General features: G+C 39.6%; 1 protein-coding gene across 3 annotated transcripts in view; it reads left to right on the top strand.

Annotated features, from left to right (window-relative positions):
• Positions 1-27,989, top strand: part of CACNA2D1 (calcium voltage-gated channel auxiliary subunit alpha2delta 1) — a 520,381-nt gene that overhangs the window by 313,975 nt on the left and 178,417 nt on the right. For all 3 annotated transcript variants that reach the window (XM_033958928.1, XM_033958927.1, XM_033958929.1), the window contains exons 8-10: positions 9,378-9,435; positions 14,224-14,274; positions 18,837-18,936. In XM_033958928.1, the coding sequence (XP_033814819.1) occupies positions 9,378-9,435; positions 14,224-14,274; positions 18,837-18,936 (209 nt within the window). The remainder of the gene's footprint in view (positions 1-9,377; positions 9,436-14,223; positions 14,275-18,836; positions 18,937-27,989) is intronic.

Here is a 27,989-nt window from a genome sequence, read left to right as displayed (position 1 = left end):
TTTAATCAAAGAAATATCTGAAGAAATGGTTGTAATGTACTTTACAACGAGTCTTCTAAGAGAGTAGAATCGTACATTTTCATTGTTGCCTCATGAATAACCAAGAAGTACCTATAATACACTGTATCAGAGAAACATTTTGAAGACATGGCTGTAACAGATTTTACAATGATTCTCCTAATAAAGAGAGTACAATCTTATATTCTCATTGTTACCTCACACGTCCATGAATAACCAAGAACTCCCCGTAACACAATGTCACATCTGGAGACATGGCTGTTATAGATTTTCAATGATTCTTCTAAGAAAAAGTAGACTTATATTCTCTTTATTACCTCACACGTCTATGAATAACCAAGAACTCCCCGTAATACAATGTAAGATCTGGAGACATGGCTGTTATAGATTTTCAAGGATTCCTCTAAGAAAAAGTAGAATTGTATATTCTCTTTGTTACTTACACTTCCATGAATAACCAAACAATACAGCAGCCAGAACTCACATGGAACTTGGATGTGTGTTGTTGTTGTTGTTGTTTTAACATAATGTGGACTCTAGAGAAAAATTGCTATCATAATTGAATGTATCTATGACCCTGGTGTGTTCTAATGATCTAAAGTTAGATCTTGCTCAGAGGACTGAATGAAAAGAAATGCCTGTGTCATGGGAGATAACCCTAGTGGCTCATTAAATGTTTGTAGGGAGGAGAAGAGGAGGCATATTTTTATACTTAGTTTCCTAAACTTGACTCTCTTTATACTTACTGGCAGAAGTGTTATAAATTTCATGAATTGTCAGAATGCAGAGGAAATATTTATATCCAGCAGTGATGGAAAACACTGACAGTAACCTATTTGAAATGCAGTTTGCTTACATAAGAAGGAAGAAACATGATCCCATGTCCGCGGTGATTTTAGAAGTCCAAGGATATTATACTGAGGCTGGACTGGAGCGTATTCCAATATATTTGGAGGAGAAAGTCTTGTGGAGTCTGTGATTGTGTTGTGATATATTTGAAGTTGCTTTGTGCCTGTGAATTGTGTCCTGCTGGACATCCAGGTGAATATAATAAGCTCTACGCAGCAGCATTGATTCTTTCAAATGTCACTTGTTCCTTTCTAATCCCGAGGATATTTGAATCAATAGCTTGGCAGAAGGATGCTGTGGCTTCAGACTTCTTTCTGACTTTCCACTGTGCTTCTGTAGCTGAGCAGAAAGTCCTGAAAAAGTTACTTTCATTGCTGCCTTAGGGGTCCATGAATCACGCGTTCATTCATTTTCAAGCATGAAATGCTGTTGTTTATAAAATAGGCATTTTTCAAAATTGCCTAACAATCGGTAGAGGATTTTGGTTTTGTAAAGTGTTTTTTTAAGTTCCCAGTTACAGCTGTTGTTCTTAAGTATTTTCAAGAAACAACCTGAAAAAGAATTATTTATATACAATCTAGCCAAAGGGGAGTTATATAGAGCTTTGATTATTTGTATAAATCCAGAACCCACCCCAAACCAGTCCATTGCTTGGTACATAAAGGTCCATTCTACACGATCATCTTTTGTAGATTTAATATAATTATACGTTTGTTGTTAGAAGAATTGCACATCCAGGGAGGGAGGGTGGAGGGTGGGAGGAATATAAAGGTTATAATCAAATAATATTATGGATGGGGACAGGATGGTTTATAAGTTTAAATATGTCTAAGTGGATAAATGTATAATTTTATATTTAAAATATGTAGTGAATTACGGAATTATGATAGATCTATAGATTCTTGAATGATAAAGAATAATTTGGGTGGTAGGGTTATTGGTCTGTAAGAATCTAGTAATAGTTTAAGTGATGTCTATAGTGTAAATGTTTTATTTATTATTCTTCAGTTATTGAAATTATTTTAAAATGAATAAAGATTATTTAAAAAAAAAGAAACAACCTTAGCCTGTAATGATAATAGCCAGGACTGGCTCAGGTGCACTGCAGGGGTTTTTGGCTGTGAAATTCAAGAGTATAAAGAGCCTGGCATTTTCTACTTGCTGGGGGAGGGGGGCAGGGGGCAGGCTTCTCAGTGTAATACATTGGCTCCTGAGGACTGGATAAGTGGCTTCATTTTTGGAAGAGTCTTGCTGCTTAAATTCTATTTGTCTCAAGTTCTTTGCTTTGCTGCTTACAATAAAACAACTTTTTTTCTCTCTTTCGTTAATTGTTGTCTTTGGATACCTGCTTAAGTATGCTCTAGAAAACAGAACCGCTTAACTCTGGTCTGTAAAAACAATGGCAGGGAACCCATTGTACCCTATCTTATATCTAATTTAATCACTTTTGATAGGTGGTTGGGCCCTGATCAAAGTCATTCCGCCCCTGCCTTTACCATATCCAGGGTCACTATATGCCTTCCAAAAAAGGAGGATGGATTTGAGACATCTGGGTATTTCTGTTATTGAAAGCCAAGTGGTATCCCTAATCCTATCGATGCCCTTTTCACAAGTCTTGCTTTATAGGGGGTATCGTTACTCCTGAGATAAAAGTCAAGATATGGAAAAAAAAACAGAAAACATGCACCATCACCTGGCTTTATTTACACACCATACAGGGGGTATTTTTCATTTGCTCTGTCCTATAATAATAATAAGAGCTTTATTTATATCCCATCATTCCTTTCAGTTCAAGACAGTTTACAACAAGAGAGACTGCATGAATTACATCATGAGTAGGAAGTAGGAGGAAACAAACAGGTGTGTAACGGAGTTATATACAACAGGAGCACGCCGGAAGATGTAGAGGAAAAACGATTAAGGAAGTAAACAAATTTGTCAAATCAATGGGTTTTCAGTGATTGGTAAGCCGCTTAGAGTATTGTTCCAGATTCTTGCAGGATATGAATTAAATAGTCCCAGGTTCCCAGTCTCAGGCCTGTGGTGCCTATGGCCTTTTCTTCTGACCTATGTGCAGCTCAGGTTCCTTATATGGTTCAGTGTGTAAAGAAAGTGCAATGGACTGGAAGAGGGATAAACTTAAGTCGTTCCATTCTTAGCTGGTGGACAGTAGCTGCACAGCCTCTTGTAACCTTGCTCTTGCTGTGTCCCTCTCTTTGCATTTCCAAACACCCCCAGTTGAGGACAGTGCTCTAATGAGTTTTCTAGACAGTAGGCACCTAAGCTGGGGATATGCTTATTTTCTAAAGACATCATTGTTGCTTCTTTATCTTTTCCCAATCATGGCTAAAATGCAGCTGTGAATTTTTACATTTGATTGATAGCTGTAAATGTACTTCGGTAAGATATTACAGGTATGTGCATCAGGAAGTACTAGGGATATGATAAAGGGAATGGAACTCCTCTTGTTAGAGGAAAGATTAACAAGGTTGGGGCTCTTCAGCTTGGAAGATATGATTGAAGTCTACACAATCTTGAGTGGAGCAGAATGGGTAGAAAGTGGATTGATTTTTCACTCTGTCAAAAATTACAAAGACTAGGGGACATTTTTTTCACTCAGAGAATAAAGCTCTGGAACGCATTGCCAGAGATTGTGGTAAGAGTGGATAGCGTAGCTGGTTTTAAGAAGGGTTTGGACAATTTCCTGGAGGAAAAGTCCATAGTCTGTTATTAAGACATGGGGGAAGCCTCTGCTTACCCTGAATTGGTAGCATGGAATGTTGCTACTATTTGGGTTTTGGCCAGGTACTAGAGACCTGGAATGGCCACGTTGAGAATGGGCTACTGGGCTTGATGGACCATTGGTCTGATACAGTAAGGCTATTCTTATGTTCTTGATGTTTTTCCATAGTCGAATGTGCACATTTGAGAAACTGTGTGTACTTTATGATTTCAGCCGTGCACTGCCTGCAAAAGTGTCACATATGTATTCTTGTAATTGTGAACAATTTTACATCTACATACTATGGGATGATAACTTGAGGTTGAGGAGTGGTAGATTCAAGAGCAATGTTAGGAAATTCTACTTTACAGAGAGGGTGGTGGACGCCTGGAATGTGCTCCCGAGAGAGGTGGTGGAGTAGAAAACGGTGACGGAGTTCAAAGAAGCGTGGAATGAACACAGACGATCTAGAATCAGAAAATAATATTAAATATTGAACTGAGGCCAGTACTGGGCAGATTTGCATGGTCTGTGTCTGTCTGTATATGGCCGTTTGGGAGAGGATGGGCTGGGAGGGTGTAGATGGGCAGGAGTCGGTTTTGACGGAGATTTCGGCAGTTGGAACCCAAGCACTGTACCGGGTAGAGCTTTGGATTCTTGCCCAGATATAGCTAAGGAAAAATTTAAATTGAATCAAGTTGGGCAGACTGGATGGACCATTCGGGTCTTTATCGGCCGTCATCTACTATGAAGGTATGAAAATCCTTTTTATCTGCTAAAACAGGGCTCACTCAGAGACAAGACCTTCTACAATTACTCCCAGGCTTTGATTGTAAGCACTGAAAGGCAGTATAATTCGGTCCTGTCCCCTTTCCCTGTCTGTGATGAGAAGACTCTCCAAGTATTGCCTTTGTTCCGGAATCCAGATCTCAAGACGTTCTGCTTTCATATGCAGGGCAGGGGTCTGACATTAGCAGGAGCTGAATGAGATGATCCAGAAATGAGCTACAAAGAAGGAGGGAACTAAATCCCTCTTTTCAACTGTGGCAAGCATTTTCCATTCAACAAATCATTTTGTTTTTGTCATACTTTAAATGGAAAAAATGTGAAATGGCTTGAGTTTTATGAGAAACCAGCCTCGTTAACTGCTTAAGCTGTTAAAAACCAACTCTCCAAATGAATTACAATTAGTTTTACAACATTTACTTCAGATTAGAGGGAAAGTGAGGTGAGAAGCCATTTCCAGCACTGCTCTGTAGATCTCTAAAAATCATTCTTAATTACACCTGTAATAAATATTTCATTATAAGCAGATGGTGAATAGCTTGTTTTTTACTGTCAATATCAATTACTAATTAGAAACATCTATTACATGAAGTTGTTTTCATAAATCACGTCTAATAGATTGTGCACAATGCCCCGTTACCCTTTCCCTATCCAGACCTGCCCAACTCCTGTCATTGAGATGTCAAGAAATAATTCTCTGGACACTGTTACCTGACAGCCTCTTCTCAGTTCTTAGCACAAATATTTCTAGAAGTTGAAGGTTGGCCAGTAGACGTCACTCCCAGAATGTAATGAAATACTACGGTAGCAGTTTAATTTATAATAACACAACATGGCCATATTTCACCATAAGTGTAGATCAAATTGGATCAGACATAGGAAACTGTCCAGCAATGAATGGCTGTGCTGGCAAAGGCACAGAGAAAGGGTTAAAGTGCAATGTAGCTTTTAAAAGAAAAGAAGAACATGGGGTGTAAACTGTGGATGGGTAAGAGGGAACTTGTTAGAGACTTTAATCCACGAGAGAGAACCTCCTGGATTCTGACTGGCTATAAACCACTGGAGCAGGTGTCGGAAGTAGAAAACTCATCCAGGAGCCCTTCCTTACCCACAATTGATGCAGAAATTAATGTGCTGTAAGCTCAAAGCCTGTGTGGTAAATACAGGGGGTGAACCCCAAGTCTGGACAGGGCAGAGGGTTACTACACAGAAGGTGTCAAACAATACTTCCAGATACAGCATGCAACACTTGCATAGCCAGACCAGAAATAAATATACAACAGGAATCAAGCTGAGGCACTGCCCCCTCCCCTCGCAACACCCCCCCAATGGGATTAATTTCTCCACCTGCATCCCACTCACACAATAGACTCCTCAATCACATGCTTCAATCCTTCTTTTGAACCCTCTAACCACATTCCCCGCTCCCCCACAGAAACTGCCCCCTCCAGGTGCTACCCTTAAGCCATTAATGGATCATTGACCCTCCTCTCTTGCCACTTGGGTTGGTATTCCCATCCCAATCAACATCTGTTCCCTAGCAGAACTCTTGCGATAGCATTTTAGATGAGCGTGTTAACCCTCGTGGAATCACTGTCTCCCCCCCCCCCCCAAAATCGGAAGCATTTAAGCCTGGCTGAATATCGGTGCAAATTTAAGAGTCGACATTTAAGAACTCAGCTCTTTGAATATCAAGTTCACAGAGGTCCTTTTACTAAGTGGCCTTAGTGTGCCATCAAGTGGGTTTTTACGCATGTTAAGGCTGTTTTTACTGCAATCAGAAAATGGCCAATTTTCCAAAGAAATAGCCTACACTAATGTTGCCATTAGCATATGGCCATTACCAAAATTTAGGACATGAGCCCTTTCTGCCTCCTGTTTTGTAGGTAGTAAAACCTGGATTCTCTAAACAGCGCCGTTGTCAGTGGCCTCCTTAATAGTGGCTGCCAATCTTGTGTCATTTAGAGAATCGTGTCTCCAGCCAAGAGCACAGAACGGGTTACAGGTTAAACAGACATAATAGTACAAGATTACAATGCAAGTTTTCATCTTAGTTGGCACATATTAGGTGTCGTTCAGTTACCAGTCCATGGAACAAGGGCAGGAGGTAGGTTTTTATTGCTTTTCTGATTTGTGATGGCAGTCGATTCCAGTATCTCTGTATGACGTGGGAGTAGGACCGTTCTGTGGCAGTTTGTAGTTGAGGCGTATTTCATACTGGGAGCGGAGTGAAGTTTAGCCATGGGCAAGAGCAAAGTGGAAATGTCCAATCAGATTGGTGCACAAAAAAGTGTCTTTCAACTCATCTGATAAATCCAATGGTCTTTATTAATCCAAATTAGCTCATACATCCAAAGCAACTCAACGACTCGACATGATCATGTTTCGGCCACCCGGCCTGCATCAGGAGTCTTAGGAGTCTTTGGGCATCAAATAGTCTCAAATGGTCTAAAGCAAAACCAACAAACCTTTGCTCCGAATCTGTAACAGCTTTGCAGTGAAGGAAAAAAGAAGTTTAGCCATCACATAGCCCAGCGCCATGTCATGCAAGAATTTGAACGCTAGCATCAGGCCCTTGAAGACACAACATTTAGCTACCGGCAGCCAGTGAGTTGACGCTAGAGCATAGGAGACGGGGTCAAGGGCACAGAGGTTTTCAAGGCCTACCTTTGATATGAATCACGCTTCTGAAGGCATCTTCCTGCACCTAACACCACTTCTTCTGTTATTAGATGCCGGGAGGAGCCTCCAAAAGTCTGATTCTGGAGCTATTTCTTAGGCACCTTGAAATTTTTGTTCGTAGCATTTTAAATGGTGTTTCCTTCTTAACATAGGCGCCGGCAGGGCACGGTTTAAAGAATGTGGGCCTAAGGGGCTCATGCACTAATCGGTTGGCTGATATGCGCTGTGACACCCACGCGGCCCTGCAGACAAACCCCATCGAGATAAAGAAATATTTGTAGTGTGTGGTTTATGTGGGCAGATTCTGCTTTCACTATGACTACTACTGCTTATCATTTCTAAAGTGCTATTAGACAAATACATTAAAACATTCAAGAGACAGTCCCTGCTCAATAGAGCTTAGTCTAATCAAACAGACAATTTCATTTAGGTATTTATATACCGGCTATCAAGGTTATCTAAGCGGTTTACAATCTATCCAATGGACAATTAGGGGTTAGGGACTTTCTAAGAGGGAATGGAAGCTTTACAAGTGAGTGGGAGTTAGGAGTTCAAAGCAATCTCAATAAAGTGGGCTTACTGCCAAAGACGGAGCTTGATGCCTCAACAATGACGATTTCCTAGGGTTATTGGCTAGCTTTAAAATAATTTTTTTTGTTCTACACACAATTAACTTAAAAATAACTAATTAATAATGATTTATTCCTCAAAGGTTCTTACTGAAAAAAGCTTGAGCTAAATCCAAAATTGTGTCTCTTCTCTTCCATTAGTCTGAAGCTTTGAAAGGGGTGAGTAGCAGTACAGTTGTTTAAAATATCAGGCATCGATCTCCAATTAATGCTTTATTTCACAAAGAAAACAATTGCATTTGCCATAATTGGAGTAATTACTACTCTGTAATGGATGCTCGTGGCCACCAGCTCTTCCAGTGGAGAACTGAAGAAGCAACTCTAGATGATGCTTCAGAATATATGAGACCTGATTAATTATCTATAACCTTTTTACTGCTGCCTTGGCTTTTGGGGGGGAATCTATCTTCATATTTGTTTGATTGTAATAAGGAATAGGAAATATGTTTCGCACATCAAGATCCCAGTTACGAATGAACTGTGTAATCTTCCAGAGCAGATTAACCGAAGATGCTACCTGGAAAATAATGAATTAAGCTAGTCAACAACTTATAGATATGTTTGTAATATGCTTTGGAAGAAAATAATTAAAAATCTGAAAATAAATGGAGCCATTTCACAATCTTTTCCAATCCTAAACCAGAGTCGAAACAGATTTACTTAAGTGACCATCCATGCGAGACAGCTTAGGCGTCAAAACCAGACACATCCGATATGGTCTATCGGAGCCTGATCCCCTGTTTGCAGCAGCTCCCTCTGGACCCTCAGGGTGCGCATTGCTCCAGATTACAAAAAGCCGGGTACCAGCTAGAATTAAAACTCTGAAAAACAAGCCAGATTTCAGCTAATTAGCTGGTTCCACAACTGCTCTGAATTTCTTGGGTTTAAATTGAATTAACAATTATTATTTGGTTGTTTGTTTATTTTTTTTAATTTAAGTGATGAAATAAAGGCAATGAGTAAAGATGATTGCATTTCATATTCCACCAAAGCGTTGTAAATATCATATACAGGTTCCTAGTGGACTGACTAGCTATCATTATTCATTCAGTGTAATGTACCGGGCAGCAAGCTTTAATTGATGAGAAAACAAGACCAGGAAATGCATGACCGCTTGCAACAGGTGTAACTGCTAGTGCTACATGTAAATGATAGACACATGTACACCCAGAGCTGCCAAAGTGTACGCACACCTTCAAACTACACGCTGCAACACATTTTTGCAAAATAGAGCTTAGCGTGTATGTTAGTTATACACATACATCATTAGAATGCTCGCATTCTTCAGGACTTTCTGCAGAATTTTCGGTGGCTCCTGCCCTTTCAGTCCAGCTACTAAACTCTACAATCCCTGCTGCTCGCTTAGAATCCTCTGAATAAGATACAGACCTCATCATCTCCACCAACTCTGCTGGGAGGCTGCTCCATGCGTCTACCACACTTTCCTATGTCTGTCCCCTTTCATTTCCATCTCCTGCTCCCCTCATTCCAAAGCTTCCTTTCAGTTCAAACAAGTCCGCTTCCTGTGCATTTGTCTCCTGGAGGTATATAAATGTCTTCATCTTTTCTTCCCTGTTCATAACAAGCAAACAAAGCTTTGTTGAAATGTATCCTGTCGGAAATCTGTCTCTACTAAAATATAATATATAAACCGTGTCCTTAGGTGAGTGTACAATCTGTTTTACTTTCAGCCTCACCATGGGTAAATAAAACCACGATTGATCTATATGATGTGCGAAGACGTCCTTGGTAAGTTCTTCTGCACCTTTCTCTAGGGCTTGTATTAGTCTCTAAAATGTTTGTTTAACATCATGTGTTGCAAACAATATTTCAATCGCTCTCTGATTCAAGGTAGGAACTAGGTATATCAATGAAGAAACAGAGCAATAAGCTGCACTACAAATTAGGGTGATCAGCTCTTATAATGCTGGAAATCTTTAAATAGAATAGAAATGAAAATTCAGACTTGATCTTATGTGAGAAAGCTCAGTTGTGGCTTTCATCAAAAAAGAATCCACTAATTAGGGAGCAAACCAATCAAACATCAAAAGCATTATATGTATAGTTTGCAAAACTGACTTATAACACGTGAAATATTTAAGAAACGGGAACCTCAAAGTAGCCAATTTTAAGGGTTTCATATCTCAAAACATGGAGTCCCCAACATTATCATCAGTTCCAGTCTCTTCAATTCTGACTCCTCTATGAGTAATTGCATTAATTGATTGAAAGCATCAAACATGCAAGGCACGTCATCAATGCCATCGTGAATCATCAGGCTACTTAAGTTTGGGTTTAAAGGCTATATTATTTAATAAACAAGTTTTAAACATGATTGAGTTTTTGCCATCTTCTATTAACTCTCCCCCTTTTATGAAACCGCGTTAGGCTTTTTTATCCGATGTTCATAGAATTCCTGTGAGCGTTGGAGCTAATACCACCATGACCAATGATAAAAAAAAGCCTAAATTATTTCCTGAAAAGAAAAAATAGGTTAATCAAATTAATGCATTGCCATTTAGTCACCGATTCCAGTACTCCAATTCTGACACCACAGCCCTGGCAGTTGCCCCAGACCTGCTCCTTACTATCTGCAGATCAATTTGTGACTGGTTTTGTTAACCAAGTACAATTTTCTTTTTCTTTTTTTTGTTCATGTGCACAATGTTTTATTACAGAGAAAAATTAAAACAGAAACAGTACCTGAAATAAGGTCTTGAAGTTGTCACTCCCTTCTACACTTTTCACATTCTGCCATCAAAAAATGACTATTTAAAATGCATCAGAGTAAGAGTTTGTTTCACTGATCTACAGTACATTTTAAACAGTATATTTTGGGAACATTTTTGGTTCAGTAAAACTGAAGACTATTGCTAAATGTTTTCATAAATTGTGAGGCACTTCAGAAGAGGTTTTTTAGCCCAATATTTTTTCTCCAATTTGGAGGTTTTTTCACTGGGGTGATTGGATCCAATGATAATATTGGGGATGCAGTGTTGGAACTTTGAGGTTGCATTTCTTAAATATTTGATGAACAAGGGTCAATTGAAAAGTTTCTAGCATCACATTTCTATAACTGTCCCAACAGATAGCATTGACAAACATCTATGGCTAGATTTTTAAGTCAGTCCAACGTCTACTTTTGTCATGTCAGCCTTTTAAAGTGAACAACTGCTCCACTTTATTATAAATGGACAACACTGATGCACTGTGATAAAATTCCTTCATTTGAAGGGAAAATCACCTGCTGAAATTAAATCTGAGTTAGACGCAGGGTATGATGAAGTGTCTTCTTCATTTTCAATGCTGAAAGCATGAGCTATTGAGTTTAAATGTGGGTGGGTAAGCATCGTTGATGAAGCATGCTCTGGATGTCTAAAAACAGCAACAACCAATAAAATGGTTGATGAAGTTCACCAAATCATGATGGAAGATTACTAATTAACCCTAAATGAGATAACAGAGACTGCTGGCATTTCATCAGAATGTGTACATACCATCCTACTTGAATATTTAGGCATGAGGAAGTTGAGTGTGTGATGGTTACCGCTTTTGCTAACCGTTGACCAAAAATGAGTTTGATTGGACATTTCAAAAATGTGTCTTGAGTGTTTTAAGCACAATGAGAATGACTTTTTGTGGTGTTTTGTGACTGTAGATGAGACTTGGAATCATCTCATACTCCTGAGACAAAACAATAATCCAAACAATGAACAATTCTGAAGAAAGTGAAAATGACTCTATTGGCTGGGAAAGTGATGGTGACCGCCCTTTGGGATTTCCACGGGATAGTCAACAAAATTATCTGAAAAAGGGAATACTATGCTGGCTTATTACAACATCTTAAGTGCTGAAATCAAGATGAAATATTTGGCCAAGAAGAAAGCATGAGTTCAGCCTAGGGGGATCTTACCTCACATATTTGCATGACTTCTTTGAAGGTGTGAATAAACATGTGGATAAAGGTAAGCCAGTTGATATAGTGCAGTGGTCTCAAACTCAAACCCTTTGCAGGGCCACATGTTGGATTTGTAGGTACTTGAAGGGCCGCAGAAAAAATAGTTAACGTCTTATTAAAGAAATGACAATTTTGCATGAGGTTAAACTCTTTATAGTTTATAAATCTTTCCTTTTGTCTAAGTTTTAATAATAATATTGCCATTTATAGCTAGAGACACATGATCAAGAAACTGTTTTATTTTATTTTTGTGATTATGATAAACATACTGAGGGCCTCAAAATAGTTGTGGCCCCCAGGCCGTGAGTTTGAGACCACTGATATAGTGTATCTAGATTTTCAGAAAGCTTTTGATAAAATTCCAAACGAGAGACTCCTGAGAAAATTAAAGTGTCATGGGAAAGGTGGCAAAGTTCAGTTGTGGATTAGGAATTGGTTATCGGATAGAAAATGGTTAAATGGTCATTTTTTTCAATGGAGTAGAGTAAACAGTGGAGTGCCGCAGGGGTCTGTACTAGTACTGGTGCTATTTAACTTATTTATAAATGATCTGAAATTGGAATGACGAGTGAGGTGATTAAAGTTGTAGATGACACTAAACTGTTCAAAGTTGTTAAAACGCATGCGTATTGTGAAAAATTGTAGGCGGACCTTAGGAAATTGGAAGACTGGGTGTCCGAATGGCAGATGAAATTTAATGTGGACAAATGTAAAGTGATGCACATTGGGAAGAATAACCTGAATCACAGTTACCGGATGCTAGGGTCCACTTTGGGGATTAGCGCCCATGAAAAGGATCTGGGTATCATTGTAGACAATACAATGACACCTTCTGCCCAATACATGGCGGCAGCCAAAAAAGCAAACAGGATGCTAGGAATTATTTAAAAAGAGATGGTTAACAAGACTAAGAATAAATATAATGCCCCTGTATTGCTCCATCTCCATGGTGCGACCTCATCTGGAGTATTGCATTCAATTCTGGTCTCTTTATCTCATGAAAGATATACAGTAGTGGCGCTAGAAAAGGTTCAAAGAAGAGTGACCAAGATGGTAAAGGACATGGAACTCCTCTCGTACGAGGAAAGACTAAAATGGTTAGGGCTCTTCAGCTTGGAAAAGAGACGGCTGAGGGGAGATATGATTGAAGTCTACAAAATCCTGAGTGGAGTAGAACGGGTACAAGTGGATTGATTTTTCACTCTGTCAAAAATTACAAAAACTAGGGGCCACTCGATGAAATTATAGGGAAATGCTTTTAAAACCAATAGGAGGAATTTTTTTTTTCTTATGCTCTGGAATGCGTTGCCAGAGGATGTGGTAAGAGAGGATAGCGTAGCTGGTTTGGACAAGTTCCTAGAGGAAAAGTCCATAGTCTATTATTGAGAAAGACATGGGGGAAGCCACTCCTTGCCCTGGATTGGTAGCATGGAATGTTGCTACTCTTTGGGATTCTAGAATCTTGTTACTGTCTGGGATTCCGGAATCTTGCTATTCTTTGGGATTCTGTATGGAATCTTGCTACTCTTTGGGTTTTGGCCAGGTACTAGTGACCTGGATTGGCCACCGTGAGACGGGCTACTGGGCTTGATGGACCATTGGTTTGACCCAGTGAGGCTATTCTTATGTTCTCTCTTCCACCAGGACAATGCATTGACTCACACATCAACAATCAAAATGGCAAAATTGCATGAATTGTGGTTCAAATTAATTCCCCATCCACTGTACTCACTGGATTTGGCCCAGTATAATCTCTTTCTGTTTCTGAACCTGAAAAAATAGCTGTCTTGGATGAAATTTTCTTAGGAGTGGTCATAGATGCTGTAAGTAGCTATTTTTCCAGTTTAGATGTTTCACATTATACTGAAGGCAAGAAAGGTTTGAAACTTTAAAGGGAAATTAGGATGAAAATCAATTTCATCCCCCCCCCAAAAAAAAAAGAGTTGTTTTTTTGATTAGGCTGGAAAATTTTCAATTGACCTTCGTATTATAAGTCAGTTTAATAATAGCCTTTAGTTTTGCAAACTATAAATTTGACACCCCTCCCCCCCCCTTTTTCAAAACCACAAAAGTGATTTATAGCGCAGGCCGGTGTGCTGAATGCTCTGTGCTGCTCCTCGGGACAGATGGTTATGGTGCCTGGATTACTTCTGAGCCTGACTCCAGCCTCTGACCGCTCCAGCACTAAGCGGTTCTGTTGCGTTGGTCTGTGCTAATATTTGGCAACACTCTGGTTAAACACCATTGAATATCAATTACTGGGAGAAGCAGAGCCATGCAACTGTTTCAAGCACTCTGAATATCAGCAGATGAATTTCTAACTGAAGTACGAAATTCTCTCCTAGTAAAAGCCTATAAAAATGATTTCTTATTCTGTGCCTGTGGCAAAGGGAAAACAGTGTGCCAGAGACAATGAAATTTAACCTGCTTCTGCACTGTACTTTGGGCTATGTTGTGAATCTGTGTCTTATTTCTCTTTTACTACTCACAGTGGTAAAATCTGTTCATACTGTGCACGGTACTCCTGATAGATTTTATAGCTCATATTATATTAAAATTTAAGTGTGTCTTTTTTACAGGTACATCCAGGGAGCAGCGTCTCCGAAAGACATGCTTATCCTTGTAGATGTGTAAGTGTTTATATCGGACATGTGTTTTGCAAATGTATAAGTGTGCACTTTTATGAAAGACAATCTTAAATTGTTAGGAACACAATGAAATAGTGTGACATGGCAGTGACTGCAGCTAGACTGGATGCTAATCGTAACCGGAGAAGAAAGGAGGTGTTGATGCCCCGTATATTTCATTGGTGATGCCTCTCTTGGAGTATTCTGTTCCGTTTGGCTAAGGAAGTAAAAAGACTTGAAGTAGTCCAGAGGAAGATGAAAATGGTATGGGGCTTACGCCAAATGACATACGAGAAGAGACTGGAAGAGCTGAATACGTATGCTCTAGAGAGGAGGGACAGTGGAGTTATGATGCCTGAAAGGTATTACTATAGAAATTTCCAGAGAAGGGAAATTGGTAAAACTAGAGGGCCTGAATTAAGGTTGTGGAGTAATGTCAGAAAAGTCTTTGTCATGGAGAGGGTGGCTGATGCTTGGAATGTCCTCCTGAAGGAGATGGTAGAGACCAAAACGGTGACAGAATTCAAAAAGGCGTGGGATGAACACAGAGGATTTGAGGAACTGATGGGCTGGCTCTTTGATGCATTATTGATATTTGTACCAGTCCTATGAGTGTTTCATATTATCCCTGTAACTAAACCTGTCCAAGACCGAGCTGCTTCCCTTTCCTCCTTCATCTTCGATTACGACCTAAGCACATCCAACAAACTGCTAAGGCCTACCACTTCTAACTCTACATCTCCAAAATTCACCCTTTCCTCTCTGAGCACATGACCCAGATCTTTGTCCACACTCTTGTAACCTCACGCTTAGATTACTGCAATCTACTTCTAACTGGTCTCCCGCAGTGCCACCTCTCCCCCCATCAGTCTGTACAAAACTCTTCTGTACGACTCATCTTCTACCAACCTCGCTATACTCATGTCACCCCTCTCCTTAAATGACTTCACTGCCTTCGCATACAGTCCTATTGCTGACCTATACCGTAAGTGTGTTCATTCTTCTGCCCCTCAATATCTCTCCTCACTTCTCTCTCCTTATACACCTCCCAGAGAACTCTGTTCCTCAGATAAGTTGCTCTTAGCTGTACCCTTCTCCTCCACTGCCAATTCCAGACTTCGTTCCTTTCATCTAGCTGCCCCTTATGCCTGGAATAAATGACCTGAGTTTGTTCGCTGAGCCCCTTTCCTTGTTTAAAAGCAGACTGAAAACCCACCTTTTTGATACAGCCTTCAACCCACAACCCTACTACCCACTGCCCACCACCCACCACCCTAGCCAGAAGATTATCCATGCCCCCTAACTGTATCCCCATCCTGTTTGTCTTGCCTGTTAAGATAGTCCCTGCTCAAAGGAGCTTACAGTCTTCTTTGTGACTCTATACAGTGCTGCATATGTCTGGTAGCATTGTAGAAATAATTAATAGTAGTAGTAGTATGATCTAAGATATTGTATCTGATCTATGATCTATGGTCATATATTGTATTGACTGTAACTACCTAATTTTGCATGTTGTTCTATAAACCACTTTGAATTGACAGCCTAGTCATTACAAACAGTATAGAAATTTTTAATAAACATAAACATATCAAAACAATGTCACAATTAAATCAGGCAGCTCCTACCTAAATATTGTCATTTCTCACTGAAGGTAACTATCTTCAAGTCAGCTCTTTGTTCATATCTTCATATATAGTAACAGCAACTACCAATCCTACTTTGTTTCAAAAAGCTCCTAAATCCTATTCCTTGCTCAAACAAAATTGGTTTTAGCTCCTTTTAAAAGCTTCTATAATCTAGTTAACTAACTTGTTCAAAGGCAAATCCTTCCATAGTTTAGGTTTCATCACTTTGAAGATTGATTTTCTGTATTCCTCTATTTTAATGTTTCAAAAAAAAGGGTATTTCTAATTGAGTCCGCATGGCTGACATTAATGCTCCACGTAGTTGATAAATGCAATTAGTCACGATCATAGGAGACACGAGGTTATTAAGCACTTTGAAAATCAAGAGCAAGATATTAGATGTAATTCTTTGCAATTTGGAGCCAATGCAGTTTCTTTAAAACAGGTGATAGACTCATATGAGTATAGCAAGAGCCACCAGTTATTTTTCTCGCAACTGCATTTTGTGTAACTTGCAGAGCTTTGATAGATTTCTGGGTAATCCCGTTAGAAGACCATTACAATAGTCAAAAGATAGGATGATGGTGCTTTGAATCACAAGTCTAAAATTTGATGAGGTAAGAACTCTGTCTGCTAACCATCTAAGCAAGCACAAAAGTTAGGGCTGTCAAATGTTATGCACCGAGTTAACCAGGCACAATTCTGAATTTTGTCCGGTGTCCAGTTAATTTCTGGGCCAGTGCACATACCCAGATATTCAAAGCTGGGAGCTGTTCATGCCCCTTCATTGAATATTCAGGGTTATCCTTTAGGTTCCTAAAGGATAAAGGGATTGAGGGGTACAGATAGAAGCAGAGGTAGGATATAAAAATGGTCAAATCACTTCACAGGTCAAAGGACCTGGTGGGCCACCGCGGGAGCGGACCACTGGGCGGGATGGACCTCTGGTCTGACCCAGTGGAGGCAACTTCTTATGTTCTTATGTTCTTATTTCAGCTCACGGCTGGAAGCAGCCTACAAGGGGTATATGCATTAGGTGTGGTAGGTTGCACTAGCAGGCTTGACTAACATTTGCCTTGTATTACCACACGGGGACTGCATTACACATAGGGCCTCTTTTATCAAGCCAAATAGTGTGGGCCAGCACGGTAAATGCACCAAAGCCCTTAGGGATTGAATGGGCTTTGGTACATTTGCTGCATGGCACTCACTATCACAGCATGCTAAAAGAGGCCGCTAGTAGGGCTAATAAATTTTTTTTAAAAAAATACTGCCATTGCAGTGTACTTCTGTAGTCTGATCCCCTTCAAAAAGTCCCTCCTACCTGAAATCAAGCCTTAGCTGTCCTTTACAAAGCCCCTTCCTCTTACACTAATCAGACCTCCCAGAGAACCTCCAGTATTAATTCATTAGTAATCACTGGTGGTCTAGGGGCACAAAGCAGGAAAGTTCTCCTCTCTGCTCCTGCACATCTGGGTGCATAATGGCACCAATGACCCCTGGTGGTAGTCATGTGGTACTACCACTAAGTACAAACTTTCCATATAAGGAGATGGTAATGCAGCCATGTCATCAGGAGCAAAATGAAATTGATGGTGCTAGCAATAGGCTCACATTACTATCTCTATGGGTCAGCCTTCCATTCTGTGCAGTATTGACCTGCATGTTAGCTGTCCCTTGGGGTAATATTCAGAGCAAATATACAAAATTCAGTGACATTTACTCAGTGGAAGTATGTTTGTATCTTTGTGGCATTCAGCCAGTTATAAGATGGCTTCTTAAATCTTAGCTTTTGTAATAAAAATCAAGAAAAATTAAGGCTTAAATGTGAAGTTGTGAATTGTGGCACATTTTGCCCATTTGTCATTTTTCTATATAGGTTGATGGCAACTTTCTAGGAATAGAACCATTCCACTAATTTATGGATATTGTTACAACAAATTAAATTTCTAGAACTATTTTCTGAATAGTTTTTAGTAAATGTGTTTATGGCTGAGTTTTATCTGAAAAATGTGAAGTGTAGCACACGCCATACATGTCATTAGTAGGTAGGTCCCAGTACCTGATATAAGACCTGCAATAAACGTGTTGTGAATGCAAAATTTGCATAACATGCTTTAGAAAATCCAGTCTGCAATTCATTCATTGACATTGGAAAAATAACAGCTACTAAGGAGAGGAAAAATTCCAGGGTTCATTTTCAAATGAACTTAGATAGCAAATGCACTTTTAATAGACACAGGATAATATATGTCTGTTTTCAGGGTGAAAATTCCTCTTATCTGCTCCATCTGGTGGAGCAAAAGTGAAGAAGCAAAACTGTTCATTTAGTGGCAATATTTTGCCACTTGCAAACAACAAGAAATGAAACTCGGCAAACATGTAAAGCAGACCAGTGTGGAGAAAAGGACTGACTATAATGGTGTATAAATGATTATCACTGCTAAATATTACCCACATTGGACATATTTCATTTCTTTCCACTCCTCTCATAGTAGATTAATAAGAAATAATAAACCAATGATTATTTACCCTTAACATTTGTGTATAACTTTTGTTCTGCCTGAAAATCAATGTTTGATATTGCATTCCATGAATTCCAAAGACAGGGCACTAAAAATTGTATGCAGACCATGGGTACTAGTGACCTGTATTGGCCATCGTGAGAACCGGCTACTGGGCTTGATGGACCATTGGTCTGACCCAGTAAGGCAATTCGTATGTTCTTATAGTGAGCTTGAGGTAGCTTCATACAGTCTTTATCAGTAGCTTGCTTGGGCATGAAAGCATTTCAAACATTTTTAACGCTGACATCTGCTTCCTCAGAAATGGTTTGTCTTCTCAATATGTTGTAGACGATCCTGCCATTGTGATCTCCAAGAAGCTGGAAGAGAAGCGGGCAAAGCTGGTGTTTTCACTGCTTTCTTGTTTCCCCTTCAGGAGTGGAAGCGTCAGTGGACTGACCCTGAAGCTGATAAGAACATCTGTTTCTGAAATGCTGGAGACACTATCAGATGATGACTATGTGAATGTAGCCTCGGTGAGTCACTCTCTCATGAACCAATTCGGTTTAAACTTATATTTTCTCTTCTAGTTACCCTTTAAGGGTGGAACTGGTACTGATTGCAGGTTTACCCCAACTCAGGCCTTTCTTTGCATGTTATCCTTTGTTACATTCAAGTTCAAATTTATTTCATATACTGTCAAAAAAGATAAATAATAAATGTTGTTGGCAATGGTTAAAATGAGGGTAAAATTGGAGAATAACAAATTCAGGTAATACAGGATCTACCATTAGGAATGAACAAGATGAGAAGTACAGCAAACATTGGGTATTTGATGTGAAGGAAAGAATGGTAAGTCAAATAAGGATTCAGGGTTTTGCTCCTGGTCTCTAGCTCAAGAAGACAAAGTGGTTATAATCACGATTTAAAGCTTTAAGTAAGGATTTAAATCTAGATAGAGCAGGGAGCAGGGAGACACCAGGAAATACTTCTTCACGGAGAGAGTGATTGAGCATTGGAACGAGCTTCCAGTGCAGGTGGTCGAGGCACGCAGCATCTCAGACTTCAAGAACAAATGGGATACCTATGTGGGATCCCTACGAGGTCATGCCAAGGGATAGGGTCACTAGGACTGAATGAGCGGGTCAGTAGAGTGACAGTATAATTACAATTATTCTTTAGGGGGTCAGTAGACTTAAGAGGGTGGGTAAATAGTGTGGGCAGACTTGATGGGCTATGGCCCTTATCTGCCGTCATCTTTCTATGTTCTATGTTTCTATGTTCTAAACCTAAGTAGAATGAGACACTGTTCCAAAAATTTGGTGCTAATGCACTAGAGGATTGTCTTATGATGAAAATATGGTTTGACTAACAGATGTTGCTATGAGGAAGATGTAAAAAATTAGGAGACTAGAAATAAATAAGGGGAGACCTAAAGCTTGAATCTTATGAATTAAAACTAAAGTCATAAAGAATATCCTAAAGATGACAGGAAGCCAGTGTTCAATCAGGAAAATAGGGGTGGGAAGCATGGTACAGAGAAGCCTAATAGCCATATTCTGTATGAGCTGTATTTGGCAGAGTTAGGAAGTTAGAAGTGCTGGAAAGAAAAAAAAAAAAAAGAATTGCAGTAGTCTAGTTATAAAGGATTCAAAGGGATGAGCGAATTGAGGAGATCTGAGAAATGTAGAAAATCTCAATATTCAGTGCCAGCCAGTATCTGGATAGTGGCTCTGAATATCCTGATTTATTTCTTTTTTTATTGCTATAGCAAATGCTTTTTCTTTTCTTTTTTAATGACATTTCTAGATAGATAGATATAGGTAAAACTAAAGAATATGTAATTTTGAAGCAGAAATAGTTTGAACTTTTGGGGCATATTACCTTCAATTTTATTGCAAAGGTACAGTAGTAATGTATTTTTAAAAAGACCTTTTTGGTCCATCTTGTCTGATATGGGAGGGATTTTTAGAGAACATAAGGAAGTTGGAACACATACAGATATAGGTAGTTCTGCTATGTATGAGTATATCCCTTTTTTCCCCCCTTTCTCTTATTTTTGGTATTTTGTTAAGTGGCATTTAGTTCTGTCTGTATTCAAGCTCTGCTTGAGAGAGATGGTACGTGGTCTGCAGGGTGATGGCATGTATTAATTTGAAGAAGGTAATAGCCTTCCTTGATCTCATCTTCTCCGAGGCCCTGGAACAGCATGAAAATCAGCCACTGAAAGTTTTGACACGTCTTTTTGAGTATGGATTGAAACTTTCTCTATCTAAATGCAAATTTTTCCAGACAACTGTCAAGTGCCTAGGACATGTCATTTCGGATCAAGGGATACTGCTTGATTCAAAGGAGGTTTCAGCAATTACAGTTGGTTTAAAACAAAAGATCCAAGGGAACTAAGATCTTTCTTTAGACTTGTTATTATCATTGTTTAGTGGAATGATATTCCCAGATATCAAGGCCTTATCAATAGAATAAAAGGCAAGTCGTTGACAGAAGGACAAATAAATATTTCTGCGCAGAGCAGAGAAACACTGGATGGCCATTGGACGATGACTTGCCGCAAGTGTGTGGCACTACCAAAGAGAAAATTACTACAGCATACGTATTTGTGAAATTTTAGTTTGTAGACTCCTTTGATGTGTTCTACTAAAGGCAGTATAGGGTTTGCTGATTGGAAATTGCCATTTAAAGTGTGCATACTTATAAGTACTTCCGAATTAGGAGGCACAGTCTATCAGATACTAGAAAGGAAGGGCATTTACATACTCCACTGTTACTTTTTGGGTAAGTGACAGAAAACATGTATTAGACTGTAAGGGCATGATTCTGAAAACGGCGCCTGCAAAACGGGTGGTAATCCAGGTATGATATGCCCAAACAGGAGATTCTACCTCCTCAAGGTAGAACAAAGGAAAACAAAAGAGGCGACCTGTGGTGGTCAGTCTTTTTAGTCATTCAAGACCTGACACGTACATGTTTCGTCCGTATGGCCTGCCTCAGGGGTCTTATCTTCAGTGCGAAGCACTTTATTTGCAATTCTCCTATCTAAATGAACGAATGGTGGTTCAAAAGGATGACGTTTAAATCCATCAGCTGTGTGTGAGAACAACGTCTTGTCCTCACTAAACGAAACGGAAACCGTTTGTTTTGTTTTAGATTGTTTCACTATAAGAGGAGAATTGCAAACAAAGTGCTTCGGATTCAGGACTAGACCCCTGAGTCAGGCCATACAACTGAAACACGTACTTGTCGGGTCTTGAATGAATAAAAAGATTGAGCACCACAGGCCGCCATCTTGTTTTTCTTTGTCAATCACAGGTAAGCACCCTGTCTAGAATAGTGTCTATTTTCTTCTACAGACGCCTTAAATATAGGCCAGCATTTTACAGGCCTAAATTGAAAGCATCTGACTCACGCTTATGAGAAGTGCTTAGGCACGTCAAGGGACGCCTAATGCCACTTCTGGCGTAAATCACACCTAGGCCAGCCTTAGGTATCCATAAGTGTGCCTAGATATTTCTGTACATGCGCAAACAATGCCTACATTGTAGGCGTCCTATGCCCCATGATTTAAAAAAAAAAAAAAATGCATCCAGATAGGTCCGTTAGATGGCGGTAAAACGCCTACCGCTGCCTTCAGTTAGAATCAGTCTTTAAGAGTACAGGAAAATGCATAGGAAGAGATTCTAGAAATGGGACTCAAAACTTGATGCTGAAAAAAAATGGTGCTGAACGGTGTTCTCTAAAGTCCTTGATAGACTAGCACGTAGCACCCAGATTTAAACTAGACTGAAACCAAGTGTAAAGTCTGGCTCACAAGATGAGCAAGAATCCCCCATCACGTTGTAAGGAAATGCCACTCCCATGGCCATACCTCCTTTGCAGATCTCACAAAACACTTACATGGGTGTCCATGCAGAATTGCCGTTTCTGCCCTGTTCTGGCACCTTGCATCTATTAGAAAGCTGTTTTTTGAGCTGAAAATTCAGCAGGGAAGTAGTGCCTGATGGTCAGTGCCATGTATAAAATTTTGAACTAACTATTCAGCGTTAAGCTTTAGAAAGAGATATGAGCCTTGATAAAACCCCTTCGGGTGAAACATGTTGGCGATATAAATCAAGTTTCAAGTTTATCAAGTTTATTATGCAATTTGATTAATCGCCTATTCTACATTCTAGGCGATATACAAACATAAATGAATAAATAAAAACTTGGGATAATTATTACATAGACAAATAATATTACATAATTACAAAAACTTACAATCATGAAACACTAGGAAATATATATTTAAAGGGTTACATTCTGTATCAAGTTCTATATATCAGGATTATAACAAAGGGAAGGGAGTAAAGTACAAATGAGAAGATATAAGGATAAAAAGGTATGTAAGATCATTATTAACTAAAAACGTCATTGAAAAGGAAACTTTTAAGCTTAGTCTTGAATTTAGCTAAGTTCTTTTCTTCTCTAATATAGAGAGGGAGATTATTCCAAGATTGTGGGGCGGTCACTGAAAAAATAGTAAGCCGTCTAGTGTTAATAACTTTCAATGAGGGAATAGCCAATAGATGTTGATCCTGAGATCTCAGTGTTCTTGTAGTTATATATGGAATTAATACTCTGAAAATGAAAGCTGGGGTTTGAGACATTAGTGATTTGAAAGTGAGCAAACATATTTTATATAAAATACGATGGGCAACGGGAAGCCAGTGGGATTCTTTAAGTAAAGGTGTGACATGGTCGAATTTATTAGCTTTATGGATTATTTTTATGGAGGCGTTCTGTATAATTTGAAGGCGTCTGATTTCTTTTTGGGATAGGCCCATGAACAAAGCATTACAATAATCTAGTTTAGAAATAATTAGGGAATGTATTAGAATATTTAAAGATTTTGCGCATAAGAATTTTGCAACAGAATGAATTTGACGTAAGCGTGACCACAATTTTAAAGCTAAATATTTAAAACTATTTATACACTAAGGTGGAAAAAAGTATTTATAAACGTAATAATAAAAGCATGGAAGATCCAGTGAGGAAGTAGTACATAAAGTCTGACACAATGAACATGTTTGAGTGCTAGGTGGTATTTATGAGGATCTATAAACATTATAAACATTCACTGTGAAGAGAGTTAGGAGGGAGTCTGAAAGAATATATACCCTTCTGGTTGAAAGACTGATCCAGGGCAAGCATTGGGTTCCCCCATGTCTGTCTCAATAGCAGACTATGGACTTTTTTCCCAGGAACTTGTCCAAATCTTTCTTAAAGCTAACTATGCTTGGGGAAATGAGTTGTGGAAATCCACTCCTTATTTCTAGGATAAGCAGCATAAAACCTGTTTTAGTACTTGGGATCTAGCTACGTACTTGGGACCTGGGTTAGTCACTGTTAGAAACAAGATACTGGGTTTGATGGATCTACGGTCTGTCCTAGTACGGCAATTTCTATGTTCTTATGTAAGCCAAGTCTAGGACAGTTGAGCCATTGTGACATCACTGCTGAGGTTGGCTCTTAGGCATTGGTGGAATGCGGCATTATGACATCACAATCTCAGCTCCGGAATGTTGCTGCTTTTTGGGTTTCTGTCTGGTACTTGGGACCTGGGATGGCCACTGAACTTCATGGACCTTCGGTCTGTCCCAGTTTGGCAGCTCTTATGTTCTAATTGCTATAACCACCTCCTCTGACAACAAATTCCAGAGCTTAACTATTCTTTGAGTAAAAAATATATTTCTTCCTATTTGTTTTAAAATTATTTCCATGTAATGTCATTGAGTGTCTCCTGGTTTTTATACTTTTTGAAGGGGTGAAAAATCGATTCACTCTTACCCATTCTATACCACTCAGGATTTTGTAGGCCTCAATCATATCCTTTTCCAAATTGAAGAGCCTTAACCTCTTTTTTCTTTCCTCATACTAGAGGAGTTCCATCCCCTTTATCATCTTGGTCGCTCTTCTTTGAACCTTTTCTAATTCTGCTATATCTTTTTTTGAGATATGACAACTAGAATTGACGTCAATACTCACTATTGTTGTGCTATTAGCAAAATTGTAAGTTTTATGTTAAAAGGTGCCTTGGATAAATCTCTTCCTAAAGGTGGTTAATAAATCCCAATAAAAAATATTGGCAGTCAGGTAAATTACCTTTGTGTAGAAATTTTAGAGTAATTCAGTATTTGCCAAAAAAAAACCCCAAAAACCCCACCTCAGAAATTCAGAGCTCAAATAGCAGAAAAGATGATTCTTTGCTTGTATGAAATGAAAGAAATGTGGCCTTGGTAAATCCTTCAGTTCTTGATAGAGAGTGAAAATTCAAGGACCAGTGAATGAATCATTGAATGTGTTTTTGTGATGTTCACAAATTGGTTTTGAAGAGGTTTTCTAGGAAATAATTTATAAAAAATACAAAGAAAACCAACTCTTGCAAATGAAGGTCTGTTTGTGACCTTCCTAACAAAATCTCTCTTTCTGTGGAGAATGTATTCCACTCTTTTATTTTCCATGTCTTATTTCTATTTAGATGGTGCTCCAGAGTAGTTCTGATTAGTAAGGATCTCTTTCTGTGGATGAACAAAACATTGAACCTCAGCATTTCTCCATGGTACAGAACCATACTTTGAATTAATTAACAGGGGAAGAATGGGGGGGCTGGCAGGGGAGAGAGAGGGAGACATACTGGCTCAGGGGTAGCAGGAAGGAAAGAGAGAGGCGAGACGGTAAATATGGGGAGAGACAAGGGCCCAGAGGGACAGGGATCTAAGGAAGCTGTGCTACTCCAAAGGGGAGGGTGTGGAGGGGTCATCCACAGAGGTTTGCCCAGGGCCCCATAGGTGGTTAAAGCAGCCCTGAATACATTCTGCTAATAGTATGTACCTACATATGGTGGCATATTAAGTAGGGTAGAAGAGGCTTTAGGCACAAGGGCCAACCTAAGATTCCGGTTGGGCAGTCCTCCTGCCAGTGAAGAGCGTGATCGGGAGGGGAGGGGTGTTGTCTGGCAGGAGGGATTGGCCATCCCTCCTGCCGGTGAAGAAGATTGGGCATTTCTCCTGCTGCGATGGTTACAGGTGCAGGGGGATGGGTTGCCTGGGCCGCTGAGCTGATCGCAGCAGCCGTAATCAGCTCAGCAGCCGATTCGGAACTTATACCTGTTTTGACTGGTGACGGGATAATCGCGTGCTAGACGCCAGCGCGCCGACAATTCAGCGCAAGCGCGCGGGGGAAAAAATAATTTTTAAAGAGCTCCGACTGGGGGTTTGGGGTGGCAACCCCCCCCCACTTTATTTGTTAGTGTTCGCGCTGCCGTTGCGGGGAATGTGGGGGGTGAAACCCTCCACATTATAGAGAAAACAGAACTTTTCCTGAAAAAAATCAGAAAAAGTTCTGTTTTCGCTATAATGGAGGTTTCCAACTCCCCGAACTCCCCTCCAACAGCAGCGCAAACACTAAGCAATAAAGTGAGGGGGTTGCCACCCCAAACCTCCCGTCGGAGCTCTTTAAAAATTACTTTTTCCCCTGCGCGCTTCTGTCTTGCACCAAATTGTTGGCGTTGTATTGTCAGCGCGCTGGCGTCTTACGCACCACTGACTATGAACCGTTTTGACTTCATCTAAGTCAAAACGTATGTTCCATCTGGCAACCTGGCAACCTTTTTTGATTATGGCTGCCAGATGACTAAGTCTAGGTCGGCCCATATCCTGCCCACCTCCCGCCCAATCCACTCCTCCAAAAACGCCCCTTTTTGCTCTGGGCGTACAGAGGCAGTAAAAAGGCCGAAGCTGGTTTTAGATACGTTTAAAACCAGTTTTGATTATTGGTACTTGGACGACTTGTCTTTTTGATCGTCCAAGTACCGACTTAAGCCAGTTTTTGGACATTTTGTTTTATTATTATGAGCTCCATAGTGTCTAAACTGCTGTTATTGTAAATGTGTGTTTTTTGCACTAAATAAAAATATTTTTAAAAGTTTACAAAAATGGTGTTAAAACTTATGGCAAGATGGCTAGTTTTTGTTGACTTGCTCACCAGGATCACCCAAATTTCGGTTTATATTCGAGTCGACCTTTTTTTTTTTTTTTTTGCTCCTTTTTTGGGGGGAAAAGGTCACCTCAGTTTATATTTGGATCAGTTTATATTCAAGTATGTACGGTCATAAATAAAATATCATATATCACAAGTGTTCAAGAGGTGGCTTAGCAAGTATAATAAACCATAAAACTTAGCTAAATTAAAGGGCCCATTTATTAAAGGATGCTTTACGTGTTAAATGCAAAAAATAACCCACAGTAATGCAAAATCTGCATGTTAATTTTTGGAAGTATTCCCAGTAAATTCCTATTCAGTTATTGTATGGTCTCTATATTGACAATTAGGGGGGAATTCATCAAGCAGCTTTAGGGCTTTAAGTCGCAGTAAAAGGCCCTTACCATGATTTAAACAGCCCTAACCCATTACTAAGTGGTGAGATAAAACGTAGGGTCCAATAACAACGTTAAAACTACCCCAGCTTTTTGCTTATCTCTTTGACAAATTTCTCTGACCCCACTTCAGCCTTGACATATTCCTAAAACACTTCCAGATAAATTTGACGAACCTCAACATGCTAATGTAATTTTGAAAGTCTTCTGTCATATCACTGTCTATAAACCACCTAGAACTATTTGTTGTATTGTGGTATATAAAACTAAAGTTGTTATTATTATTATTTACCATCTGGGAGCATCGGGCTCTAAAATGCTGTGGTTCGATGCTCTCGGGCAGCTGAGATTAATTCCCCCCAACCCATCCCCTCCATTTACTGACCTCCAGTGGCTTAGTAAGGGTGGGTGTGAGGGGGGCGGTCTTCCTCCTTCTCTCTGCCCCCTTCCCACTCCTTCCCCGTACCTTTTTCACTGTGGCACAAGCAGCCATGAACTTGCTGCCTGTGTCGGCTTCGGCGCTTTCTCTGACATCACTCGCCTCAGGCGCATTTATACTATGTATGTATTTAAATGTCACTATGATATCTCCCCTTTCCTCCAAAGTACACAGATTGAGATCTTTAAGTCTGTCCTCATATGCCTTATGAAGGTGCGTTCTCCAGAATTGTACATAATATTCGAAATGAGGTCTCACAAGTCTTAAACAGGGGCATAAATACCTCAACTTTATCAAAAACTTTTTCGGCATGCAATGAAAAAAAATGGTCCATCATTCATCATATTAGCAAAGTAAATAATTTTGATAAGGTACCTTATATTGTCTACCCTTATGGGGACAGACTTAAATACATCAATCTGTATACTTTGGAGGAAAGGCGAGAGAGGGGAGATATGATAGAGATGTTTAAATACCTACGTAATGTAACATAAACACCTAAAACCCAACTAAGACAATCAGAAATGTCCCAAGCATCACCTGCAACTACTACGTATCTACCTCCAATAGCTTGACAACTCAGATGTAATCCTTAGTAACTCATAGAAAGGTACAAACTACTCCCTAAATACTTCTAACCTCTGGACAATCCATTTGTAATCCGCCTTGAACCGCAAGGTAATGGTGGAACAGAAATCCCTAATGTAATGTAATTGTAACATAG

The sequence above is a fragment of the Geotrypetes seraphini genome, chromosome 9, assembly GCF_902459505.1.
Source record: "Geotrypetes seraphini chromosome 9, aGeoSer1.1, whole genome shotgun sequence".
NCBI classification, from domain to species: domain Eukaryota; kingdom Metazoa; phylum Chordata; class Amphibia; order Gymnophiona; family Dermophiidae; genus Geotrypetes; species Geotrypetes seraphini.
The sequence above is the reverse complement of the archived record's forward strand: the minus strand, read 5'-3'. Positions and strand labels throughout refer to the sequence as shown.